The sequence below is a fragment of the Asterias amurensis genome, chromosome 15 (assembly GCF_032118995.1).
Source record: "Asterias amurensis chromosome 15, ASM3211899v1".
NCBI lineage: Eukaryota > Metazoa > Echinodermata > Asteroidea > Forcipulatida > Asteriidae > Asterias > Asterias amurensis.
This window is the reverse complement of record NC_092662.1, coordinates 5,655,467-5,681,075: the sequence shown is the minus strand read 5'-3', so window position 1 is coordinate 5,681,075 and position 25,609 is coordinate 5,655,467. Positions and strand designations below refer to the sequence as shown.

At 37.4% G+C, this 25,609-nt stretch overlaps 1 protein-coding gene across 5 annotated transcripts in view; it reads left to right on the top strand.

The window, feature by feature from the left end:
- LOC139947925 (mechanosensory protein 2-like) overlaps window positions 1-25,609 on the top strand; it is an 85,758-nt gene that overhangs the window by 43,796 nt on the left and 16,353 nt on the right. Inside the window, exons 1-2 of one of the 5 annotated variants that reach the window (XM_071945788.1) lie at window positions 2,042-2,061; window positions 23,511-23,608. In XM_071945788.1, the coding sequence (XP_071801889.1) occupies window positions 23,546-23,608 (63 nt within the window). In that variant the 5' untranslated portion in view covers window positions 2,042-2,061; window positions 23,511-23,545. Of the gene's footprint in view, window positions 1-2,041; window positions 2,062-4,845; window positions 5,160-16,416; window positions 16,514-23,510; window positions 23,609-25,609 lie in introns of those variants that run through there. The other 4 variants (XM_071945785.1, XM_071945784.1, XM_071945786.1 and 1 more) reach the window with 4 other exon arrangements.

Sequence of the window (25,609 nt, the reverse complement as noted above, 5' to 3'; positions counted from 1 at the left end):
TTGGTGCCCATTCAAAAGTTTTCCATAGACTTTTAGATTTTCCAGTGGAAGTGCCCATTTCAAAATGAAAATGGCCTTGCCCTCTCATAGATGAAATTCCTGGCCTACCTTTATCCTTATTTTAAAGTAGTGAATCATTTCATAAACTGACCAACAGAGGGCTCACTACAGTATTATTATTGAAAACCTGCCCATTGAGTATAATCCACTTTTTAAATTTTGACTCTGAGAAACGATTCATGCATCAACTGTTTCTTAGATTCCTGAGGGGTTGGTGTGCGTTCGCCAATGCTGCGGCCAGAAATGTGTTCGGTTTCCGCTGTCACCTCGATAAACATGGATGGATTCAACGTACGGTGTAACTAAAATTAAAGTTTTTGGCTGTTTTCTCAGAAAGTGCACACTGTATTCAGCTGAAACTTTCACCTGTGACTTTCATTGTGTAACTCTTTATTATTTTGCCTATAAATAAACACGACTAGAACAACCAATCTATGACCCCCCTTTTAAATTTGATTAAAATTCTGCTATTAAACCATTATCCCGTAATTGACGCAGTGTGTTTCTCCTCAGCAGGCGTCACACAATGAGCTTTTGGGTCCTTCAGAATCTTGGAGATAAAGTGAACAGTGAAAGCCTAGCTAATGCACTCTTGTGCCTCGATGATCATGTCGCTTAGAGATACTATTCAGAAGTGGTTTAAGGATTGAGGTCACGGTTGACGTTACTGTAACGCATGTCTGGGTCAATGCAATTTTAAAGTCAAGGGACATGTACTTTCTTGTAAACAGTAAACCTAGGAACAAAAAGACTCTCGAGCAACAATTTTTAGAAAAATTAAAATCCCATTGTGAAGGGTCGGAGCATATTTGTGAGACAAAAATTTAATAATATTTTTTTTACCGTGGATTCTCGGTGGTCTAGTTTGTAAGACATCTACTCTAGATTGGCAAAGGTCGTGGGTTCGAATCCCACCTGAGTAATATGACTGTTTCACAGAACTCGGGAAAGTACTTAGTGTACAGTGCTTACTACACACATTGATGTAAGGGTTAAACCAAACAATATTCTTTACAACAATATAACACATAGTTCATATGCACTTTATCAAACTGAAATGCATCAAAGTGCTTTTTTTTAACAATGTGTGTAAAGGAGTTATTATTTTTCTTTGTGATAGCGCCCTGGGCACTTTCGTGGATATGTGTGCTCTATAAAATTCCTTTATTATTATTATTATTATTATTATGTTCAAAATATAATACCCATATATTTCTTTGAAGCATTTTTCCCAAGAACAGACGGTTCCACTTCGTCGGAGGGTTAGATCTGGGTAGGTCTGTATGTTGTACATTTGTTTGCACAAAGCATCGAGTTAAAATATATTTCCGTCCTTTGAAAAAAACCAACCCAAAACCACACCAAAAACACAACTCTGGGACCTGGCGTCAAAGGCTACATAAAAGAACAAAGAAAATGACACAGGAAAAAAGGTTAACGACATTTCCAAACCGCAAAACTGTAATTTAAAGGGTCTATGTACTTTTTCCTAACAAAAAACACAATGTCCACAGATTTACATTAAACTTACACAGTTTGAAGATTGTGATAGTAGAAAGCTTCCCTTGAAATTTTAATTACTGAGGTGCTGTAGTTTTTGAGAAATGAGCGAAAGTAATAATTTTCGTCTCAGTTTTAAGCATGTGAAAACGTATTAGGGTTTAATGCGTAACGCAGTAAACCGATTTAACACCGGGAAATATGCATAATTATAGTCAGGTTGCACAGTCGGGGCTATAAGCGATTTTGATTGTCAGGGCGCATTCAGACGTGGTTCCATTGTTCTTTTCAACCAACCAAAGCAATGCATTTTAGGGAAAAGGGTGCTTGTCTTTTCGGGAACCGTCATTGAATATTCTGCCACCGAGGAGTTAAGATAGATTGTATAGTTTCGCAAAATTCCCTCCCTCCCTCCCTGGGGTTAATGGAAGGGTCAGGGTATTACGGAATACGTGATATAGGTTGAGTTGACTGATAATCTTACAACTTACACTTAAAGCGGTAAGTTTAGGTTGTTCCTATAAACAAGAAGCTAATAGGCATTGTAGCCTGTGAGGAAGTGGTAAATTAATTTAAATGTGAATTGATATGGATAAATATGGTGATAATAAAATGATGTGATTGTATATAAAGAAGTAGATTAATTTGGTACCTTCTTGGCAACTCGCTGGAAGTGGGAACCTCATTGACCCGGAGTTTTCTCCAGTCAATGAGTGCATTTATAATTATAATAATTGTAATTGGTCTGGTACCTTCTTTGGCAAATCGCCGAGAAGTGGGAACCTTTGCGGATTGGAAATTTACCGTTCGCAAAGTGAGGAATTGGGACCCTTTGCGAATTGGCCGCAAAGTGTATTTATAATGGGAACTGGTATACTTCTTTATGAGTGGATATCACTGGATGGAATTAAATAAAGGGAAATCCCTTATATTATTATGAATTGGTGTTTTATCACGGAATTCAGAGTACGGAATAAATTAACTTTTGGCAGAGTTCACTACAACAACAAATCCTTGTGTCTGTGTATATTTATCAGGTGGTAATAACCAGTTATGCTATGGTTTTGGTATAATATCATAACTGGTTAAGGGGATTTTACATGCTAAAATAATTTTGGTCTCATGAGACCAAAATTATTTTGTGACTTGTTTTACTCATTTCTCAAAAACTACACAACCTTAGTTAGTAATATTTGAAGGGAAGCTTTCCACTATCATTATCTTCAAACCCTGTAAGTTTAATGTAAATCTGTGGACATTTTGAAAAAGTACCCGAATCCTTTAACATTGAATGTCAAATAAAAGTACATGACTTTATGACAGATCAGTCTCAAAAGTGCGCTGTGGTATGGTTCAGTTGTCCAAATAATAATTGAATAGCACTACTAAAAATTGTTGCCCGCTGTGTTTCCTATAGTATTTATAAGCAGCAGATTGTTGTGCACTTGGGCAGATCATTTCTCGTTTCACTTTCTCCAAGTTAAAACAAATTGTAGAGATGGAGTTGTCCAAGGTGACTTTAGCCCAGTCTTCAATCTTCATCAGTATGATTTCAAACTGCATCCGGGAAAACTGCCTTAGACGTTAAAGAGAAGCTAAATATTCAAGAACATTGTTAACCAAATAGTCAAAGTATTTACTTATGACATTCCTTTGAATCAAACACTCTTTTTTGTTTAAATCAAACAATCTTACTTTAAACTGGACAACACTTCTTTTAAATGAGACAATCTTACTTTAAACAACCGGACAATCAGTCCAAAATCAAAAACTCATTCTTTAAAAAACCCCTCATTCTCAGTGTAAAGGTAAAAACCAAATTAATTTCTTTTCCCCTGATGTTTTCTTTTCCTCAGACACTCTTCCTTGAAATCAGACACTCTTCTTTGAAATCAGACACTTCCTTTAAATCATACATTTTTCCTTTAAGATGTTGACATAAGAAACACTCTTCCTTTACATCAGACACTCTTCCATTAGAGACACTCTTCCTTTAAATCAGACACTCTTCCTTTAAATCAGACACTCTTACTTTAAATCAGGCATTCTTCATTAAAGATGCTGGCATAAGAGATGCTCTTCCTTTTAATCAGACACTCTTCCTTTAAACCAGATACTAGAGTCTTCATTTACATAAGATACTCTTCCTCTGAACCAGACACTCTCTTTTAATCAGATACTCTTCCTTATGAGGCACTCTTCCTTAAAATGCGATACTCTTCCTTTAAGATGTTGGCATAAGGTCATACCCGCTTACGTTGTCCAAATTCCTGTCTCATAGGGGGTGAAGGGGGAGCGGCATACCATTCAGATAAACCCCATCAGAATCCACAATCTCTAAAGAGCAATTTATTCAAGGTTTTGACGAGGGCAAAATGGCCCCCGTGCTGTTGGCATTGTCATGTTAATTCTTGAATTCCCCGATGGATGATTCTAGATCCACTTCAATGAACTCAATTCTCAAACCGTTATGCAAATTGAACTTGGGTTTGAATACATTTTTTTCGTGTTTACTGATGAGTTCTCAGATGCTGTGAACAGATCTTGACTTTGAAAAGGAACAACTCTTCTAATGTTTTGCATTGATTTCCAAAAAACTAAGTTTAATTAAGTTGAAATTGAATTTTTGTAATAAGTAAACATTGTTGTTTGTTTTTTTCTTACCAGGGGGTTCTTTCTGAGACCCAACATTGTCTTTCTCTTTGACAGACTCTTCAAGAAATTCAAAAAGAAATGCCTCTTTTTCTGTGTTACATTTATCCAACTCTTTCGGAATTCCTTGAGTATTAGTACAAAATGTTAGACCCGGAAGCTAAATAAAGAGCAGACAAAAGAAAGTCGTCAACGTGAACATCTCTAGAAGACTCATTGTAACAGTGTTGCTAAGGTTAAGAAGCTAGGGGCAGAAATTATGGCAGCACAGATGTAAGCCAAGTGATAAAGTATTAGCGTATGTAATATTCAACATTGTAAACACATAGATCCTTACCATTACGAGAGCAGGTAACGACGGTTGTAAATCAATTTCAGGCTTTCATCACCTAAGTAAAATTAAACAACTTTTTTATCAATTGTGACTTACGTGATAACCGCCCTACTTATCTGAGATCATGTCTGTCAGATATCCCATGTGGAAATGACATTAAAGTTAGCCGAGAGTTTGCAATATAACGGTTTTTGACATGACGGACTGGTAGTAGCACCCCTCTCGAGGTTAATGGTACAGTCTGAGACCAACTCTTCTTCACCCTAATCAAATTGGAATCAAATCTGGAGTCGTGGAGTCTCAAGCCACACCAGCCTTTCCAGCAGAGCGCGTGTCAACACACTCAGATACATGGCCGCAAACAAGATTTTACCTCATTTGGCCATCTTACAAATATGACATCCTTGTCAAAGTTCTCCTCTCTCACACTCTCATATTCTCCGGCCACCCCTATGTCTTAAGATCCAGGGGATTTTATTTATTGAGTTAGATTATCGAGGCGTTGTTTTTCTTTCTAATTGAGACAAGATGAGAGGGCGAAGCGAGCACCTTAGTTTTACCCGCAAAGGAGAGAGGAAAACTTCATCGTCGTTGTTTTTCGTACCAGGTACCGGTAAATACAAACTTTTCTTTCTTTCTTTTTATGGTAAAAAAAGTAAATTTTACTTAAGTCATAAGTTGTGAAGCAAGTTTGTAAAGTTTACACCTTTTTTTCTTGGCTTCTCCAGAGAAACTTTCAATCCTGTTTGCAGTGGTATTTACAAAAACAAAAATATTTACCACCCACATTTGCAGTTTTTGATATAAAGATTTTTATGGAGAAAGTATTCTTATGGAGAGAAATTGTTAAAACTGCAAACTTTTCACACTGCTGGTCTTGGTAAAGTCCCCATTTGCTTACCTCAACTTTTAAAGAACATTTTCTTTGGTTTCCACAGTTTATTATGTTGATATTCCTGTTACATTCTTGTAAAATAGTCTTTTTGAAAACTCTTTTAACTTTGTAAGGGATTGGTGGACTTAAATTTCACTGTAGTGAGTTTGTAAAATTAGTATGTAACGCCACTGTATTTATTGTCTCTTATTTCATATGGTTCTGTCTGCTGTGCCAGCTTGGCATGCCCTTTGTGATCAGTCTCACTTAATGGCAAGTGCTTTGAATTTATATGAAACTTATTTTAGAAGTTACAGTCCAACTTACTCCACACAGAGTTCAACTGTAAACTTAGAAAGTTTCCTAATTAAATGGAAAAGTATTATAATTTTGGGTTGATCAAAGACAAGTATTATGACAGGGCAGGAGTTGAAGCTGCGACCTTCGGGTTAACGTGCCGATTTTCCACCAAGTGAGCCATCTAGCTCCAATGGTGGTGGTCTCCCTATTTTAGAGTGCTGTTACATTAATCTAGAGGTCACAGGTTCCAATCCCTCTCAAGCAAATTTGTCTTTGTTCAACCCAATATTATTTTATTTACCAAGTCTGTTTCTCTTGCAGGTTATTAAATACAATTTTGAGAGTTCATACAAAAATGTTACTAGTCACACATCACACAAGTCGATTAAAACAAAACCAGAGATATGCGTTTAAATAAGCACCAGGGGCCAATTTCATAGAGCTGCTTAGGCAAAACATTTGCTTAAGCACAAAAATAGCTTGCCTATTTTACATGTTACTGGCCTCAATTTCATGCCATATACATTGCTTGTGACTGGTATTTAGCTGTTGTTTACTAAGCATAACAGTTGAGTGGAGTCTTGGCCGGTAATCTGATTCTACTAAGCAAGGATTTTTTTTGCTTAAGCGGCTTAAGCAAAATTTTTTTGTGCTTAAGCATCTCTATGAAATCGGGCCCAGTCTTTTTAAAGCTTCTCTTTGAACTCCACTGACATATCTGTAATGAAATTTAAAATGGCCAATAACTGCTTCATGTAACCAATACCCTCCACTCACTGCTGGACTGTCCCAAGACCCCTGCAAACCGCTAACCCCGGAGCTATTGATACGAAAAGTTGCCAGAATTTAACACCAGTTTTCTTTATCAGCTCCTCTGATCAGCTCCACCGGGTGTTTATTTTCCCAATTAGATTGGTTTGGTGGCCCTCCGCATCACGTCTTGTCTTTGCCAAAAGCGCTAAGGCGTCATATTTATTTCATGTCTTGGGCAGTTGCCGATGATAAGAAGCTTGCTGTATAATCCGCAAGAATTATGGTTTGTGGAGGTCCGTTGATCTCATATGTGATATGTTGGATGGAATACAGGCTTTGAGTTAACTGTTATGATCTAGAGATTGAGTAGATGACATATTTGAGGGATTCTGTTTTAACTACTTTATCCAGTAATTTTGCTTTTGGAGAAGTGAATGATTTCGCTGAGATTTTATACGTGTACTAGGAATGTGATATGTATTTCAGAAAAATTGTTTACCAACCAAAGTTGTATAAAAGAAAAAATTGGTAACAGTCAACGAAATCAATGGCAAAACCTAGTAAAACCGTTTAAATGTGTGAAAAGACAACCCGTCAAAAGCGAGTTGCTAGAGCGCTGGCGCAATAAACTGGAGGTTGTTGGTTGAAATCCTACTTTAGTATTTTTTTGCTTTGTTCAACCCCAAATACTGTATTTACTGATAATTCCATATCACTGCAAGTGTTGCAGTTGAGTTTTTGTTCTAGGATGAAAACACATTGAGGTATTCATAGAGTTATAAAAGTGCATCCCCTTCTTTCTTAAAACCCCTCCACCTCTTCCATGTCGATCTGGCTCTTGTGACCTTTGACCTTATCTCCTTGCTCCCCGTCCTGTCTTCCATAATCCATCAAGACATGAAAGCGTGGGAACACGAATCGTCAACATTAACGGATCTGAAAACATATTGATGAAGCCAATGTCTCAGAGACTTGGGTTACAAATAAGGTGTGACAGAAGTGTGTCTCGAAACATTCTTACCCCAAAATAAAAAAAATGGTCTCAAATAATGGAAGGAATTTAAATTGGTTAAGCAGAACCAAACCGCCTCAATCCCCCCTTCCCGATCACCAAAAATGGCCCCGATAGCTGCAATCTTCTTGGGTATTGAACTTCAATTTTTCTGAGACTTTTGAGTTCTGTCAGTGAAGACAGCTGGTTTTCGGAAGGTGAGAGGAGAATTACAGCAGCAGTAAACATCACTCTTACTGTAGTCTCCTCCCCTTGGGAAGCTTAGGATAGGGAACGAATGTGGTCTGTCTCCGTTCGCTGATAGATGGTTTAGATCGTGCAGATCAAGAAGTTGGAGATGCTAGCATCGGAATTTCATTTTTTTATTTTTAGAAATTGGTTTTCTGCAGTTTCTAAGGAGAAGTTGCTTTCTGTAGCGTGGAACAACTTGAGGGGCATTACATGTAGCTTAGATGTACATTATCTTAGATGTACAGAGTCAGGTTCCTGTACTAAAGATTGTAATGGAGTTAGCCAAGAAATAAATTGTACCAGACTAGTTTGAACGTTAGCTCTATTTAAAGGTTTTGTCGTAGTAGCTTTGGGCAATGTACATTAGGCCATCACTTTACTATTGAATGGGCACAGCAATTTCCCAATGGTAAGGTGCACTTCTATGAGGAAAACGTAAATTTGTATTGGAACTTTGCAAAGGGCACCACAGCAAAAGTGCAGCAGGACACCACAATTGCTGTGGGTGCCGTGGGTTGTTTTCGAGGCCTGTGGCTAAACAGGCATATGCAGTGATCTAGCTAGCCACAGCCAAAAGGGCCTTCGGCTATGGCTGTTGCCATTGAAGACTAGCCATTCCCGAAGTTATCAATTCTCACATGGCTTAATTCTCAAGATTGTGTGTGAACAAAACCAAAATGAATGACCTGCAGTTTCTGTCACCTCCATTCCTTTGATTGAGTGCATATTCTCCAACTTCTGATCTATAAATAATTTGCAGAACTACACATTTGGGACGCAGCAAAAAAATGCAAGATTCCACAAATAATTTCAGTTTGTTGGACAATAATAGAGATAGTTTGTGGAGACTTTGTTGTTGAAATCCCAGTGTGAATTCATGGTGAATATTTGATCTACACGTACCAGTAGTTGTACCATTTTTATTCTCGTCAGATTTCTCATAAAACTTTATTTATGTGATGGCGCTGAATTCTGTTGATGGGAGGTCTTATTTATTGAAGGTACTGTCTTCTGCAAATTTTGTTAGAATTTAGACTGTTATAGACCTTTTCTGTCCTCCATTTTTTCTACAAACGTTGAGAATAAAACAAACCTGGTTTTCTTCCTCCAGGAAAGATTGTCCAACTTCATCATGTAAAACCCCAAATTCTAAATACTATCTGAACCTGGCAAGTTTGTTTTAACAAAAAAATCTCTCATGTATAAAACAGTCTGTGACAAAAGGAATAAATATCGCGCAGTTAAAAATGTTTCCACAGCTAAGTAAAGCTCGCTTGTAACCAATGATTTTGGAGGCCTGGGGTGTTCTCATCTTAAAATAGCCCGACTAATTCCGTCACTGACGTCAATAGACATGTTTAGCATGAGACATCTCAATGGGAGGCAGATACCAGACTCTTGGATGGCGAGCCTTGTGATTTCAAACTGTGGGACTACTACATAGTCTTTATTGAATCAAGGGGCTTTTGGCTGACACAGTGTAAAGTTTTAGTGAAGGGGTTTGAATTACATGCTTAGGCTATAAATGTTTATAATCTTGTTAATTAGTTTCTGTAAAAGGTTTTAGCGATGATTCAGTTCTTAGTTGAGTGGTGAGGAGCATGAAGGATGTCGTTGTTAAGGAGCATGTAAGGATTGTCGGGGCCTAAGGAGTGAAGTCACAATGGTTTTCTATACTTACGAGTTTGGGCCAATTTCAAAGATGAAATATTTCAAAAAGGGAGTGAGTTTCAAGATGCCAGTTTATCTCATTTGTCATTTTTGTATGGAGTGATGTTTGGAACATCTATTTTTTAATAATGGTATAACCCAGCCGGCATTTCTTAAAAAAATGTTAGATGTGCAGACTCGGGTTCCTGTAGGGAGGTGTTATTGATTGTAGTGGATAATATTCTTTATCCTGATGCAAATTTAACATCTATTATATCCTTGCGGTACCCTCTGCCAAAACATAGGAATCGAACTGCCTCTAGCTACCGGGCAATCTCAGTAATCTAGTTTAGTTGGTAAGACACTGCTCTAGAATTGCAAGAGTCGTGGGTTCGAATCCCACCCGAGTAATATGCCTGTGATATTTTTTTCACAGGACTCGGGAAAGTACCGAGTATACAGTGCTAACAGCGTATGGGTAAAAACCAAAATTAAGATTGCATTGGACTTAGTCAAGAAATAATTTGCTAAAGAAGCCGTTTCGGCTTTGGGTAAGCGGGCCATAACTTCACTATTGAAGGGGCACAGCAATTTGCCTTTGGTAAGAGACACTTATACATGTATGAGGAAAATGTAAATTTGTATTGGTACTTTGCAAAGATCATGACAATACATGCAAGCTGTCTATCGCTAAGCGATAAGGACAATGAAGTGCTTGTGTAAGATTAAATAACTGATGCACCAAAAGCAGGTAAGCAGCTCATGAGACAGTGAGTTCTGGCACAGACTCGCTCATGAGAGATGAGACCAATCATGATAAGACCAGGGATGAGATTGTTCAGACTTATGGCTGAATTCAGACTTGTAATGTCGCCCTGGTGAAGAAAATCAGACAATATTCTTTCCCACAAGCAAAGAAATCCTGCTCATTGGTCTACTTCTCTTGTGCTTTGGATACTGTTTCCAAAAGCTCCTTGGAATCTATAACCCCAGGGGTTACCAAACAGTAGAAATGCCATCATTTCAACATACCTTTGAATTTGTGTCCAAGTTTCAGACTTTTTCGTTAGTAATGACTCTCACTCCTGTAAGTCATTTACCCTTTAACTAACATGTCTTTGCACTTTCAAATCGTAAAAGCTTGCAATGTTTCAGGCCTGTATGATTTGTTGTTGAAAGGGCAAGGGCACCATTAAAACGCATTTTTCTCCTTGGTAAAGGGCACACCCTATTTTTAACTGGAGCATTTCAAGGGCACCAATGCAATGACCAAGGGGCATGGAGGCAATCGCCTTCATTGCCTCTGTTGTTAAGTATCAGGCCTTAACTATCAGTCATTAGTCAGATCTTCTTGCTGATCTTCTCGTTGAAATTCCATTGCCACATATTGTGACACCTTTCAGTATGCTTTACATTTTGTCTGGAATCGATGAAAATCACGCAGTAATTGGCCGGGTTATCCAGTAAATCAGTCAAGCATAAAAAGCCTACCGGGGCTTACTGACTCAGCCTTATCTTTCAGGACCCGTATTATGACGACAAATTTTCATTATACCCGATCCGCTAACTTGCAGCGACAGCTGTGGACGCTAGTAAAGACTTCAGAGTCAGACGAGAAAAGATCTAAGGAAAACGGATATTACTCGGCCAAAAGGACATGAGGATAAAGGTAGATTTCTTGTAAGAAAACACAGAGTATTTGCATCATTACTACCGGAGGTTATCACAGAGGTTGATAATTGCAAACTCTGCTGGGTGTTTTGCTTATTTTGACATGATAAAAAAAATGTTCTGAAATATGTAATAAAGTGTTGAAAGTGGCTCTTAAGTGTTTAGATGATGTGTTGGATCCAGGTTATCAGACAGAAGATGGTCATGGACTGGGAACAAATGTAAATAGTTCAAGCCAAACATGAGGACAGTTCCATAAGCAGGTGAGCAGAGCCTTGGAATTGAGCCCCAGTGTTGTTTTCCAAGGTTTTTCATTTTTTTTGGTCCATTCTCATGTTCAAAATGGGTGCCAGACAAATTGACACCAGAAACGATATGCCCTTGAAAAAAATCTAGATTGATACTCGAAGATATGAAATATGAGATTCCTTTAGTGCTTGAGATATTTCAACTAAGTCATTGGATAACATGGATAATGCATTTTTTTGTTCAGAACTGAACAAATTAATGCACTTATTTCAGTTTTACTCCCATATTTGCATTTTGTTGTTTGTTTTTTGTACAATTTTTTGAGAGTTATTTTGCTTTCTAAACAAAAAAACTATATTATCTTAATTAAAAAAAAAAAATACTGATTTATGCCAACATTTGTGTGTCAGTTATAATTGAAAGTTCTTTCACTTTTGTTCTATTACCAGTCATTCAAAAAGAATCAAACGCATTGTTTTTAGGGGTCTTGCCATACCTTTCTTAATTAAAAAAAAAAAATACTGATTTATGCCAATATTTGTGTGTGTCAGTTATAATTGAAAGTTCTTTCACTTTTGTTCTATTACCAGTCATTCAAAAAGAATCAAACGCATTGTTTTTAGGGGTCTTGCCATACCTTTCAATATCTTAGAACATGAAAAGACTTGAAGTGTAAACACATCCACGACTCGATCGTGAAGAAAGCATTTTGGCGTCCTTGGCATTTGAGACGAGTCGTAAAAAGTGTTGCATTGCTTTGCTGTATGCAAACCCCGGCGCAAAATAGCGGAGATTGATTTATATTAAGAATAAATCAGCTCAAATCTACATGTATCTGGGCCAGTAATTTGTAACTGACACCCCCACTGGGGATTGAAAATGTGAAACATGGTCCATAAAGAATACAGGTGTAACATTTTGTATGTGCTTCAATGTAGAGGACTTATTGACAAATATGCATTTCTTCCCGCGGCTGTGACCCAGATAAACAGATCTAAAGACGCCGGCAAATGCATATTATAGGATTTGGCAGGCTTTGAGCATCAATGTAGGTTTCCCTGTTTACAGTTATACAATTATAACATGATTTTGTCTACAAGTTTGAAAGGTACCAGACTATGTTCTTTTCTACTTTTGTAACATTGTGATAGCCCTACTCATGACCCTGTGGCGGTGTTACATAGAAACAGTTATAGCGGAAGAATTTATCCAACTTTGATGTCAGCAGACATATATTTGAAGTGGTGATGCTTTGTAGCAGTCTAAATGACAGCATCAGTAGGGCAGGCTCGTTGGCGTGCTGCTCTTTCTTTGTTGTTGTCAGTCACCTCACATGTAGTCACGTGTACTCTTGACAGCAGAAATATAAAAATGGTTTTCATGAGAGATTTGAGCATCTCAGCCAATAACTTATTTTCAATGGGTTTCTTACAAAAAAAAAACCCCAAACCCCCCAAAAAACACAACAACAACAAACAACAACAACAAACAGCCTTTGTAAGCAGACAAATGATTTGTGTTACATGTACCTACATGTACATAATAAGTCAAATTTCACCTACATGTACATGTAGCTATGAATCATAAAGTGTTATTGGGAGTGGGAAGGGAATTGATTAGAACAGAGAGTGTAGTCACGAAGACCATGGAATGCCAAATACTTTACTAATTCCTTTGACGATTGCTATTGTTCTTTCCTTTATCCCTGTACCACACTTAGACTCTGTACATAACATTCCTTGTGGAACAACCCTCTCTCTAGAATTCCCCTTTGGAATTCTTTGGCTCCTATTGCCTTAGTCAGGAAGACAAAAGGATTCCAAAAACTTATCTAAAATATTAATTCCTTTGGAGATTAAAACTGTTTTTTCCTTTATCCCTGTACCACACTTATACTCTGTACATAACATACCTTGTGGAACATCCCTCTCTCTAGAATTCCCCTTTGGAATTCTTTGGCCCCTATCGCCTTAGTCAGGAAGACAAAAGGATTCCAAAGACTTCTCTAAAATATTAATTCCTTTGGAGATTAAAACTGTTTTTTCTTTTATCCCTTGTGGAACATCCCTCTCTTAAGAATTCCCCTTTGGAGACCCTTGTTCTATTGTCCTTAGTCTCCATAAAGCACCAAACAAAAGGAAGCAGTTAAGATCAGTTCATCATTTACCCCCAACGGAATGTTCTATTATTTTCTAGCAGGCCAAGCTCTTCAACTGTCTTGTGTTACATGCATAATTAGTCCAAGTTCACCTTACGACCCACCAATTACATCTAATATCAAGTAATGTCGCTCCACGTTTGATAAAGCATTGATGCATTGATGACAGACAAACTCGCTGACATTAAAAACTATTCACAGATGTTTCCGACCGCTCCTGAAGCGGCCATAATTGTTGAATCAACCAGCAGCAAATATCACCACCGAGTATTAAGATATCCTTCTATTTGTAACATCATTTGGAATTGACTTTTATCCTCAAGCTGGGTCGGAGCTAGGGATGCTGTTCGAGAGCGTCTAGAAATGTCAGGCTTGTTATCATAGAAAGAGTATCAAAACAGTCATGTTGGCTGCTAGTGCACTGTATCATCATTGATATTATCGTTGGTGAAAATTGTTCTCCTTGTTGCTCTCTTTTATTGCAGAATAAAGGTTTAATTATTACAAGATTATGGCTAGGAACCACATTTTGGTTGTTTTTCAGGGAGAAGTACAGCCGACCTAGATAATTTTCTCCTATGACTTATAAAGCATGTTCGTGCATTATTATAACCCCTTGCAGTCTTTTGAGTCTATGCCAAGGTTTTTTAATTTGTGTGGCTGTTCAGTTTCGTTCTAAACTAGACTCATCAGTTATGAAACTGCCTTTTTGAAGGGTGTTGTAGTTGTCAGGCCGTGTGCCTGGAGGGTGTTGTAGTTGTCAGGCCGTGTCCAAAACGGCGAATTTGGCTACAGCTACGGCTAGGTCAGCGCGTCTGCCAGTGTTGAAGAATAGGCAGACGCGCACGATTTAGCCGTAGCTGTAGCCAAAGTAGCCGCTTCTGACTCGGCCTTAGAATGGGGTTTAAAACCATAAAGCGCCAGACTGTTTACACGGAAAACTCCACGGAATGGCAAGGGCGGCCATAAAATTGGTCTCACAAAATTCGCATGCACAGTGATGCACTCAGCGTTCTCCAGGTTCTTTTTCCATGGTTTGACTGCATAATAATAATAATAATAATAATAATAATAATAATAATAATAATAATAGTGGCCTCTTATAAAGCGCTCAGGTCCGTCAGGCATGACGCTCATGGCGCTGTACAAGCAAAAATTTATACAAATACAAAACAGAATAAAGTACAATAAATATCTATACAACAATCAATGACACTGTTACAAGACTAACTAAGTTAGAAATGCTGGGGTGGATTTCACAAAGAGCTGGGACTAGTCCTATCTCGAGTTAGGACGAGATACTAGTCCTAACTCGGGACTATCCATGCATACATTGTAGGTCTGCACAAGTCACTGTTCAACTGCACATACTCACATAAAGGAACAAAAATGTCTGCACCTTTAAAAAACGTCTTACTCCTAGTTCCTTATAACCATCCAGGCGTTAAGTGATGAATGTATTAATTTAGTCCGTCGGGGAATGTTCAATTCCAAAAGGGACAAGACTTGAACTTGTAGAGTATTCTGTACAAATTATTAAATGAGTCATCGCCCCCACAAAAACAAAGATACTTCAGAATATTTTGGTTGAGTTGACAGCATTAGTTATGCTTGAAGTGGCAATGACATGTTAAATTCATTAGCAATATAACACCCTGCCTTTAACACCCTTTGAGGAGGAAAGGGGATCTCTCTCTGGACATGGTTTTTAAAGATTTGTTCCGATATTTTTATACAAGTAAGAGCAGTGACCCTTCAAGCGGAGGATGGTGGGGGAAAGTTTCAGGCACGAAACGTTCAGTGCTGGGAGAATAATTCATGTGCATTTCTCGTTCTTGATGAGCTTAACAGATGCACTTGGGAGGTTATTCATTACAATTCAAATGGACCCGTTAGGACATCTCCAGGGATTTATCGGCTACATATTAAATCCCGTAATTGTGAATTTATCATGAATTTGTACCCATACTGGCTCCAGTCTAGTCTCATAGATAAGACTCTAGTATGACGTTAATTATAATTTAATGGACTCTCGTTTACTCTAATTTAGAGACATTTGGATAGTCTTGTTTAATATATCATTAACGTCATCAGATTTGACAAGCAGATCAAAGTTGGATAAGATTGAATTAAGTGGTAATAATTCAAGTAAGTTTTCTGAGTTGTATTGTGTTGCAAACTGATGTGCGGTTTATGACTGAATGCATCAACCACTTGGGAAGGCTATGAAGATTAGGCAAAGGTTATTTGACTTTACTTGTAAATTTTATAGCTGCTTGGATTTAGAGAACATGTTTTGCAAATAATGTTTAGATCAAGTAAGCAAAAATGATAACTCTTCCTTCATAACAGAAAACAACTTTTGTATATAGTTTGTTTAACTTTATTTGTTTTATCTAATTTTTTTATTTTATTTTTTTATTTTTTTTTATTTATAAATTATTAGTTTTCTTATAGGGGGTGTTCAGTTTAGAGAATCTTGTAAACAAAAGTTTATAAAATTTCAATATGAAGATGTGATTTGAAATCCAACCCAGATATTATGGAATGATAGGATACAATTCAAACCATTATCAACAGTTAAATTATATTACCTTTTTAACTAGGTTTTTACAATATTCGATGAGTTATCAGATTTGACATGTTGATCAGCAGCAAGAATTGCCCTAATGAAGTCAAATTATGTAAACCCAATATTCCTCTGGAGGTTTTTTAGCTCGTAGCTTGATTAATTCATTTCTATAACCATCGGCGCAATCTTCCTAGGGTCGAACGGGGTATTTCTCTTAAGGGAATTCATTGAAGCACTACTACACAAAGCCAATGAAGTGGGACTCCATCCAAAGAACAATACTACTCTCCTGCATCCCCTGATGTCGCTACACGGCAACGCATCACTCTATTAAATGCAATCACTGTGACGATAGGTTGCATGCATTGATGTAGTCATTCACAGCATCTCTGGAGTCTAGGCGGAAAGCAACAACATCATGGAGGGAAGTGGACGAGCAGGAAGTAACGGAATCTCACCTATAAAGGATGAAGAAGAAGACGATTTGGGCATCGGAGGTAGGTTTGGAAAATGTCTCTAGGAGGCAGAGTTTTTCCTTGGGCTTTGAGTAGTGAAAGGTTAAGGTGTCTTGAAGGAGATGTTCTAGTGTTGTTTTTGAGCTCAGAGAGGAAGAAATGCGTTTGGGTTTCGTTGATGGTGGATGATGAAGAAGAACATTGGTTTCCATGGGAGAATTTTGTCGTCTTGGTTTCTAAGGAGAGTCACATGGGATGAGATGAATTTGATGTTTGTATGGATGTTTAGAATTCCCTGTTTCTAAGAATACTGTTGATTAGAATAAATTATAGGAAAAATAGAAGATAGTCGTTGAAAAATGTAGGTAGTTTGATTTTTCCGCAGATATGTTAATTGATCATTTATGTGAATTAATAGGCATAGATGAACATTTGTGTCTATGGAAATGCTGGCATCTGTTTTATGGATCTACTGATGGGTGAGCTTTTTTGGAATCAAATGAAGTTTCTAAAGATTTACGGAGGTTTTTTGTGTGTGATATTGGGAAGAGGAGTGGAAGAGTCTAATGTTGAGGCGTTGATGTGATTTTCACGGATGGATGATGACATTGAACTTATATGGGATTTGAGGCATTGATCTTCTTGGGAAATGCTGCTATTTTTATCTCTGTATGCGTCATATAGATCTTTTTTACAAAACACGTTTTTTTTAGTAAATCCATTGGTCGTACAACGAAGTGACCTATACCGCCACAATCGTGTTTGGAGAAAATTTTGATTGAAGTTGCACACTAAATATAAATTAGTGTAAAATTACAAAACTATTGCATAGTAGGTACTGACACCTGCAGAAAATGTTATCGGTAATGAGTGTATTAATAATTTGTATAAAAAAAGATAATTTTACTTGACAATTAGGTCACTTAGTGGTAAAGTGACGAATTGTAATGTTCACGCTAAGGAATTGTTTGTGAATGTACTGTAATAGATTTATTAAATGATTTTAAGTTGAACAAAGACAAATTTACTAGAGCAGGAATTGAACCTGCAACCTCCATATTGCTCTACCAACTGAGCTCGAGCCCTTTGTCGGCGGTCTCCCTATTTACTTGAAAGTTTTATTAAAAATTAACACTCCCTTGGAAGACATTTGTGGTCATTCCTGTTAAACTTGGTACAGCTAACAAATTAATCAAAGTAATAATAATTACTTGGTTCTTATATAGCGCTTTATCACACCACTAAAGGGGCGTATCAAAACGCACAGTATTTTTCTAGCAAGTAGCAGTTTCATTTTGAAGGGAACCAAGAGCAAGTTCGAGTGTGCACAATGGTTAACTAAAGGTTGACCATTTTGACTCGAACCCAGGCTGGTCGACCATTGGTTGACTACTGTGGTCGACCATTTGGAACCAGCCTCGAGCCCATGGTTTCTTCACTGGTGCCAACAGCATGTTCCATTCTAACATGTGTTAAACGCAGAGGGGAACCAGTGACACTTTAGCGAAAAGGTGGAAGGTTGACTAGACTACCAAACGAGTCGTTCGGGTGAGTACTTCACTGCGTATGTGCGTTGCTAGTCTGTGGTCGACCACTGGTGGACCAAATGTGCGCACTCGAACTTGCTCCAAGTTACATGGCGGTTAACATGGTTGGTAAACTATACTATAGTTAGTTGCAAATTTTGTGTACATTCAGCAAGTTTTGTCTCGTTCAGCTTTTAATTTGGGATTTTTCTTGTGTTTATTCATATATTCATTTAAATTATGCATTGCTCAAACACCATGACCAACAACAACGATGGCATTACACACACAGTATAAATAAAGTAACAGATTTATTTGACGTAGATGTAAATTGTTTAATTGAGTATTACATGCCAAGTATTTGCAGTCCAAACACGTTTATGAGTTGTTATATGAAAGGGAAATATTTACTTTGGATTTAAGTCTGTTATAATTCTCAAATGGATATCTGGAGGTCAGCCATGCAATAATTTATTTCTGTTTTAGTTTCTGCGGTGTTTTTAATGGTTCTAGGGATATAAATCTAACTGTGCTTCTTTTACAGAATTTAAAGGCAGTGGACACTATTGGTAATTACTCAAAATAATTATTATGTAGCATAAAACCTCACTTGGTAAACGAGTAATGGGGAGAGGTTGATAGCATAAAACATTGTGAGAATGGCTTCCTCTGAAGTGAAGTGGTTTTTGAGAAAGAAGTAATTTTACATGAATTTGATTTTGAGACCTCAGATTTAGAATTTGAGGTCTCAAAATCAAGCATCTGAAAGCACACAACTTCGTGTGACAAGGGTGTTATGTATTTCTTAATTATCTCGACGACTTCGACGACCAATCAAGCTCAAATTTTACACAGTTTTGTTGTTTTATGCACATGTTAAGATACACCAATTGAGAAGACTGGTCTTTGACAATTACCAATAGTGTCCAATATCTTTAAATGTATCTTGCTGGGTATTACTTTTCTTTTGGAATTTTGAATATGTGGATGTTCCAGACTCCAAGCTTTGGATAAACCAAATGCAAATTACTGTTCCCTTTCGGAATACATTAACGCAGATACCCGTGTTAATTTTTCAAACTGGCGTTCACTAAAGCTGAATTGTTTGCACTCAACCGGAGGCTTTTAGTGTTGCCAAGCAACTAGGATCTTACGGAGGAATTTATGTATGAAATAAGAATTCCGGAGGATTATACAAGATGTTTGATCGAGAAGATTATCTTTTTATGAGATGATTTGTGAAACAGTGAGATTATTATACATGTATGGAACCTTGGAGTTAGTAGGGAGTACACAAAACGCCTCTGGCTTATAATACTGACTGTGGCTGACACACTGGCTATGGCTGACACTGGGCCAAATTTCATAGAGCTATTTTAAAGCACCTAAAGTAGCTATAAACACAATACAATTTTGCTTACCAGAATAAGGTTATCAGCCAAACTACCATGTCATACGTATAATTTGTGACTGGTATCCTGCTCGTTTCTGCTAAGCAGAAAACTGTCAGGCATTATTTCTTTGCTTAAGCATCTATGAAATTTTGTCCTGGCTGTAGCTTCATGGCAGTTGGCCAATTGATACTAAGAAGAGCATAATGCATGAGATTCAAAGAAGGGGATTGGTTGTGGTGCCAGAGGATGGCAGAAAATCAGACATGGATTGCCAATCCTAACTTTTTATCTTCACCAGACTACGACCATTTTTGTCATGTTCCAAAAATGAAATATCAGTAAATTAACATTAAAGGCAGAGGACACTATTGGTAATTACTCGAAATAATTATCAGCATAAAACCTCACTTGGTAACGAGTAATGGGGAGAGGTTGATAGTATAAAACATTGGGAGAAAGGGCTCCCTCTGAAGTGACGTAGTTTTGAGAAAGAAGTCTCTTTCCACGAATTTGATTTTGAGACCTTAAGTTTAGAATTTGAGGTCTCGAAATCAAGCATCTGACAGCACACAACTTCATGTGACAATTGGGTTATTTTTCTTTCGTTATAATCTTGCAACTTCGATGACCGATTGAGCTCAAATTTTCACAGGTGTGTTATTTTATGCATATGTTGAGATACACCAACTGTGAAGACTAGTCTTTGACAATTACCAATAGTGTCCACTGCCTTTAAGCATCTCTGAAATTTTGCCCTGGCTGTAGCTTCATGGCAGCTGGCCAATTGGTACTAAGAGCATAAAGGCCCGGTCACACAGGCCCCGATAACGAGAACGAAAACGATAACGATAAAAATGCACGCCCTCGATTGGTTGAATGAGCATGGGCGTAATCTGCCTGGAGCAATTCAACCAATCGGGAGCGTGCATTTTTATCGTTCTCGTTTTCGTTCTCGTTATCGGTGCCTGTGTGACCGGGCCTTAATGCATGAGATTTAAAGAAGGGGATTGGTTGCGGTGCCAGAGTATGACAGAGGATCAGACATGGATTGCCAATCCTAACTTTTTATCTTCACCAGACTACGACCATTTTTGTCATGTTCCAAAAATGAAATATCAGTAAATTAACATTAAAGGCAGTGGACACTATTGGTAAATACTCAAAATAATTATCAGCATAAAACCTCACTAGGGAGAGGTTGATAATATAAAACATTGGGAGAAAGGGCTCCCTCTGAAGTGACGTAGCTTTGAGAAAGAAGTCTCTTTCCACGAATTTGATTTTGAGACCTTAAGTTTAGAATTTGAGGTCACGAAATCAAGCATCTGACAGCACACAACATCGTGTGACAAGGGTGTTTTTTTCTTTCATAGTTATCTCGCAACTCCGACGACCAATCAAGCTCAAATTTTCACAGCTTTGTTATTTTATGCATATGTTGAGATACACCAAGTGAGAAGACTGGTATTTGACAATTACCAATAATGTCCACAGTCTTTAAATTCAATTGGGATCTGACTCTTTTTACCCCACATTTTGTTATAGTTCGAAAGTGAGAAAGAAATATAAAGAATGCACCTTCATTGGGTGTGTATACAAGCTTCTTCAAACGTGTGAAAGTAAGCGTTACGGTTAACCAGTTTTAATTACAGTTCTTAAAGCATTATGGCTCATTGAACCTGCATAAACTTGATAACCTCAAAATTGCTTAGCACTTATACATTTTACTTAGAAAAACAGACACCTACCAAAGATGCCATGTAGTTTGCACTGCCTGAGTAGTGCCCTGATTTTACTTTGCTTAGCAACACTCTCTTCTTCACAGCTTCATGAATTTGCACCGTGTTTCTGCTAAGTGGACATTAGCCAGTCACCTAAACACGACCCACTATGCATATATCCCAAATGCAAGCCTCAACGCTCGAACCCAAACACCGAATCATACATCATGCCCACGGGAGCGACTGATTCTAAATTGAAAAAATAAATGGCGTCCCATCTGCGACGATCAAATGACGCTTTAATTAAAGATGACAAGGAGTAGCTTCTACAAGAGGGTTAAGGAAGGATCTCTTGCATCTATGACTAATTTAAGATGTAGATCTTGCAAGATCATACATGTATGTATGTGGTTTAAATTACAGCAAGATTGTTCTTGGCTACAAGCTATCCCCATCCCCAACACACAAACACACTCCAACAAATCAGCAAATAAAGGGTTTATCAATAGCCTTGCAAAAATTTGATTTGAAACAAATTACATTTACTTGCAACTATGACTAACTTAAGATGAAGATCTTGCAAGATCATGTGGTTGTAAATTACAGCAAGACTGTTCTTGGGCACAAGCTGACCCCCCCCCCCCTCCCAGCACACACACACTCCGACAAATCAGCAGGAAACAAATTTATTGATTGCCTTGGAAGAATTTGATTTAAAACAAATTTAATTTTAATAGAAAGGATCTTGAAAAGATTGCTACAAGCATGTCTTTAATTTTGTTTGCTGAGGGTGTAGCTCTAACGCTTTTCACACTCAGATGGTTTTGTAAACAATCCACCGTAAGGCTTTCTGCACGACTTCATAAGAAGCGCTGTACATCTAAGACTTCTAGAACTGCTATAAGTCCCTGGATACTATCTTATCATCATGTCGTGCGAGCTTAATGGGCAAGAAGCACGTTGGTTGTGTTGAGAGAAGGGAATATTCCATAGCAATGCAGCATCTTACTGCAGCGAGAGGCACAATTTGTCTTCTTATAGACGTTATGATAACACTGGATGAGAGCAACCTCTTGTAAATCGGTTTAGATAGGTCAAAAGAAAGATATATAGACCTTTCTTTGCAAAGACACAGCTGTAAGTTTTGCCAACCATGGCTGGCAAATGAGCGACCTTCATAGACCAAAAATACAAAAAAAATAATTTGTACAAACCAATGTGAGTGTCTGTTTGAGAAACTTTTAATTTATCTAGATCATACAAAGTTTCTCTTTGTGACAACTCAGACGATGAGGTGAATATGCAAGAACCTTAGGTCATGCTACTTAAATCTAATGAGCTATAACAAACTTTGTGCTAAAAGTTAGGCTAATTTTTAAAACAAACAAACTAAAATTCCTAACATGTATCTGATTGTTTACGTTAAGACCATTAGTGAGAAGAAAAAGTCAAACAAAATTTGCCAAATGTCAACCTATAGTTCATCACAATTCTCTGCTGTTAAACCAACCGAGGGTGGATGGAGGGTTACTATAATGATTAATAATCACAACTGTTGTAAATTGGTTCTTTTCTTGTTAAGTGTATAAACTTAAAGCCATTATACACTTTCGGTAAACAGTATTGTCCAAGTCCCACACTTCGTGTATCACAACTTATATATAAAATAACAAACCTGTGAAAAGTTAGGCTCAATCGGTCATCGGAGTCGGGAGAAAATAACGGGGAAAACCCACTCTTGTTTCCGCACGTTTCGCCGTGTCGTGACATGTGTTTAAAATAAATCCGTAATTCTCGCTATCGAGAATTGATATTGTTTTAATGTTCTCTCAGAAAGTAAAGCATTTCATTGAATAATATTTCAAGAGAAGTCTTTCACCGTTACCTCCTGTAAACCCTGTAAGTTATTTGTAAATCTGCAAACTATTTTTTTCTTTTTTTTCTGTACCGAAAGTGTATAATGGCTTTAAAGCCATTGGACCCTTTCGGTTCAGAAAAAAAAATAAAAGTTCACAGATTTACAAATAACTTACAGGGTTTACAGAAGGCAATGGTGAAAGACTTCTCTTGAAATATTATTCCATGAAATGCTTTACTTTTTGAGAAAACAGCAAAACAATATAAATTCTCGTTAACGAGAATTACGGATTTATTTTAAACACATGTCATGACACGGCGAAACGCGCGGAAACAAGGGTGGGTTTTTCCGTTGTTTTCTACCGACTCCGATGACCGATTGAGCCTAAATTTTCACAGGTTTGTTATTTGATTTAGAAGTTGTGGTACACAAAGTGTGGGCCTTGGACAACACTGTTTACCGAAAGGGTCCAATGGCTTTAAGAGGTCATAAGTTCAGATAATTGTTGACAATCTTTTCTCAATTTCTTTTCCGTTGCAGGGGACAAGTCTTTGGGCGTTTGCGTCTATCTTCTGATGGGCTGCTCATATCTTATTGTATTTTTCACCCTGCCTGTGTCCTTATTCTTCTGTCTCAAGGTAAATAGAACTCTCAAATCTGTTTATTTATTAATCAAACAATATAGTTTATAGGCAGTGGACACTATTGGTAATTACTCAAAATAATTATTAGCATAAAACCTTACTTGGTCACGAGTAATGGGGAGAGGTAGATAGTATAAAACATTGTGAGAAACGGATCCCTCTGAAGTGACGTAGTTTTGGAGAAGGAAGTAATTTTCCACAAATTTGATTTCAAGACCTCAAGTTTAGAATTTGAGGTCTCGAAATCAACCATCTGAAAGCACACAACTTCGTGTGACAAGGGTGTTTTTTCTTTCCTAGTTACATTGTATCTCGCAATGACGACCAATCAAGCTCAAATTTTCACAGGTTTGTTATATTATGCATAATAATATGTTGAGATACACCAACTGTGAAGGCTACTAGTCTTTGACAATTACCAAGAGTGTCCAGGGTCTTGAAAAAGAAAATTGAAAATAAGAGTTCGGAACTTGTTTTTTGGAGGAAAAACAGTGAAGGGAGGTTTAGTAAATTGTTACTGCATTATACGTTGCTACATTAAAGGGACAGGTTGCCTTAGATCAGGCGTGTTGTCTATGAAAAGCATTTGAAACGGTTGTTATAAAATGCATGGTTATAAAGATGTTCTAAAAGTAGAATACATTGATCCACACAAATATGCCTCAAAACTGCGTGGTTTTCCTTGGGAACTAACACGACACGCCATTTTGTGGAGCCAAGTTTTTGACTCCATAAAATTGCCGACCCTGTTAGTTCGCAAAGTAAAAGGAAAACCATGCAATTTCGAGGCATGTTTGTGTGGATCTTTATATTATACTTTTATCTAAAAACATCTTTCTAACCGAATCAATTTCATAACAACATGTTTTGAATGCGTTTCATAGACCAACTCGAGCGATTCAATGCAACGTTTCCCTTAAACTTATCTTTACATTAAAAAACTGAAAAAGTAATCCTATAGCTTGTTTTTCTCGATACTTTAAAATATCCTGAGATATCCTGAACTGAGAGTGTTATTATTAACCGTGGGTACTTAATTGAGACATTATCATATTTGCATAGCAGGAAATCAATTTCTTTGAGAACAAGGAAAGGCTGTGTTTGTCTAAGAATATTTTTGGAGCTCATCGTTGTGCACATGGAAAAAATGCCTTACTCCAGTTGTTTTGACTGCAGGCGAAGGTGATCACACTGACAATCAAGGTGTCATATTTTATCTTTAGAGAAGGTGGACACGAAGAGGTGTTTACTGTATCTTCAGCTGAGTAGAGAAAAAAAGGGGTTTCCTAAGAGACAACCTCTTATATTCTGAATTATTAGAAGATTTCATATTTCGCCTGTCTGAAATTCGGTGACGTCTTTTGACGATGAGTAAAAGCTGTGTTTATCTTCCCTGGAGTGTTGTCTTCGCTCCTCGCGAAAAATGTCAAAACTGAAATATTTTTGGACACACCCAACGGACTCGGAGCTAGCTGTTTCATTTCCTCTCTACATATGTTTTACCCTGCATTAAAGCAACGGGCATCTTAGTTAACTGTCAAAAACTTGTATTCTCACTTGGTGTATCTTAACATAATATGCATTAAATAACAAAGCTGTGATTTTATTTTTTACTCAATCGGTCATCAAAGTTGTAAGAGAAACACACCCTGGTTGCACAAATTTGTGTGCTTTCAGATGCCTTAAAAGGCTGCAGGCCTGAGCTCTTTAAATATTCTAGTGAGAAATTACCCCTTTCTCAAAAACTACACTACTTTGTCGGGAGCCATTTTTTTTTACACAATAGTTTATACTATTAACAGTTCTCCATTGCTCATTACCAAGTAAGTTTTTATGCTGATGATTATTTTGAGTAAGTCCATTAGTCTCCACTACCTTTAATGTAAAACCTGCAAAAGTAACAGTACAGTATTTCAGCCCAAAGGTTTTTTTTTTTTTTGAGAAGTGAAAGTATTACATTAGATGTGCTCTACTGACAAATATTTTGCTGTATGA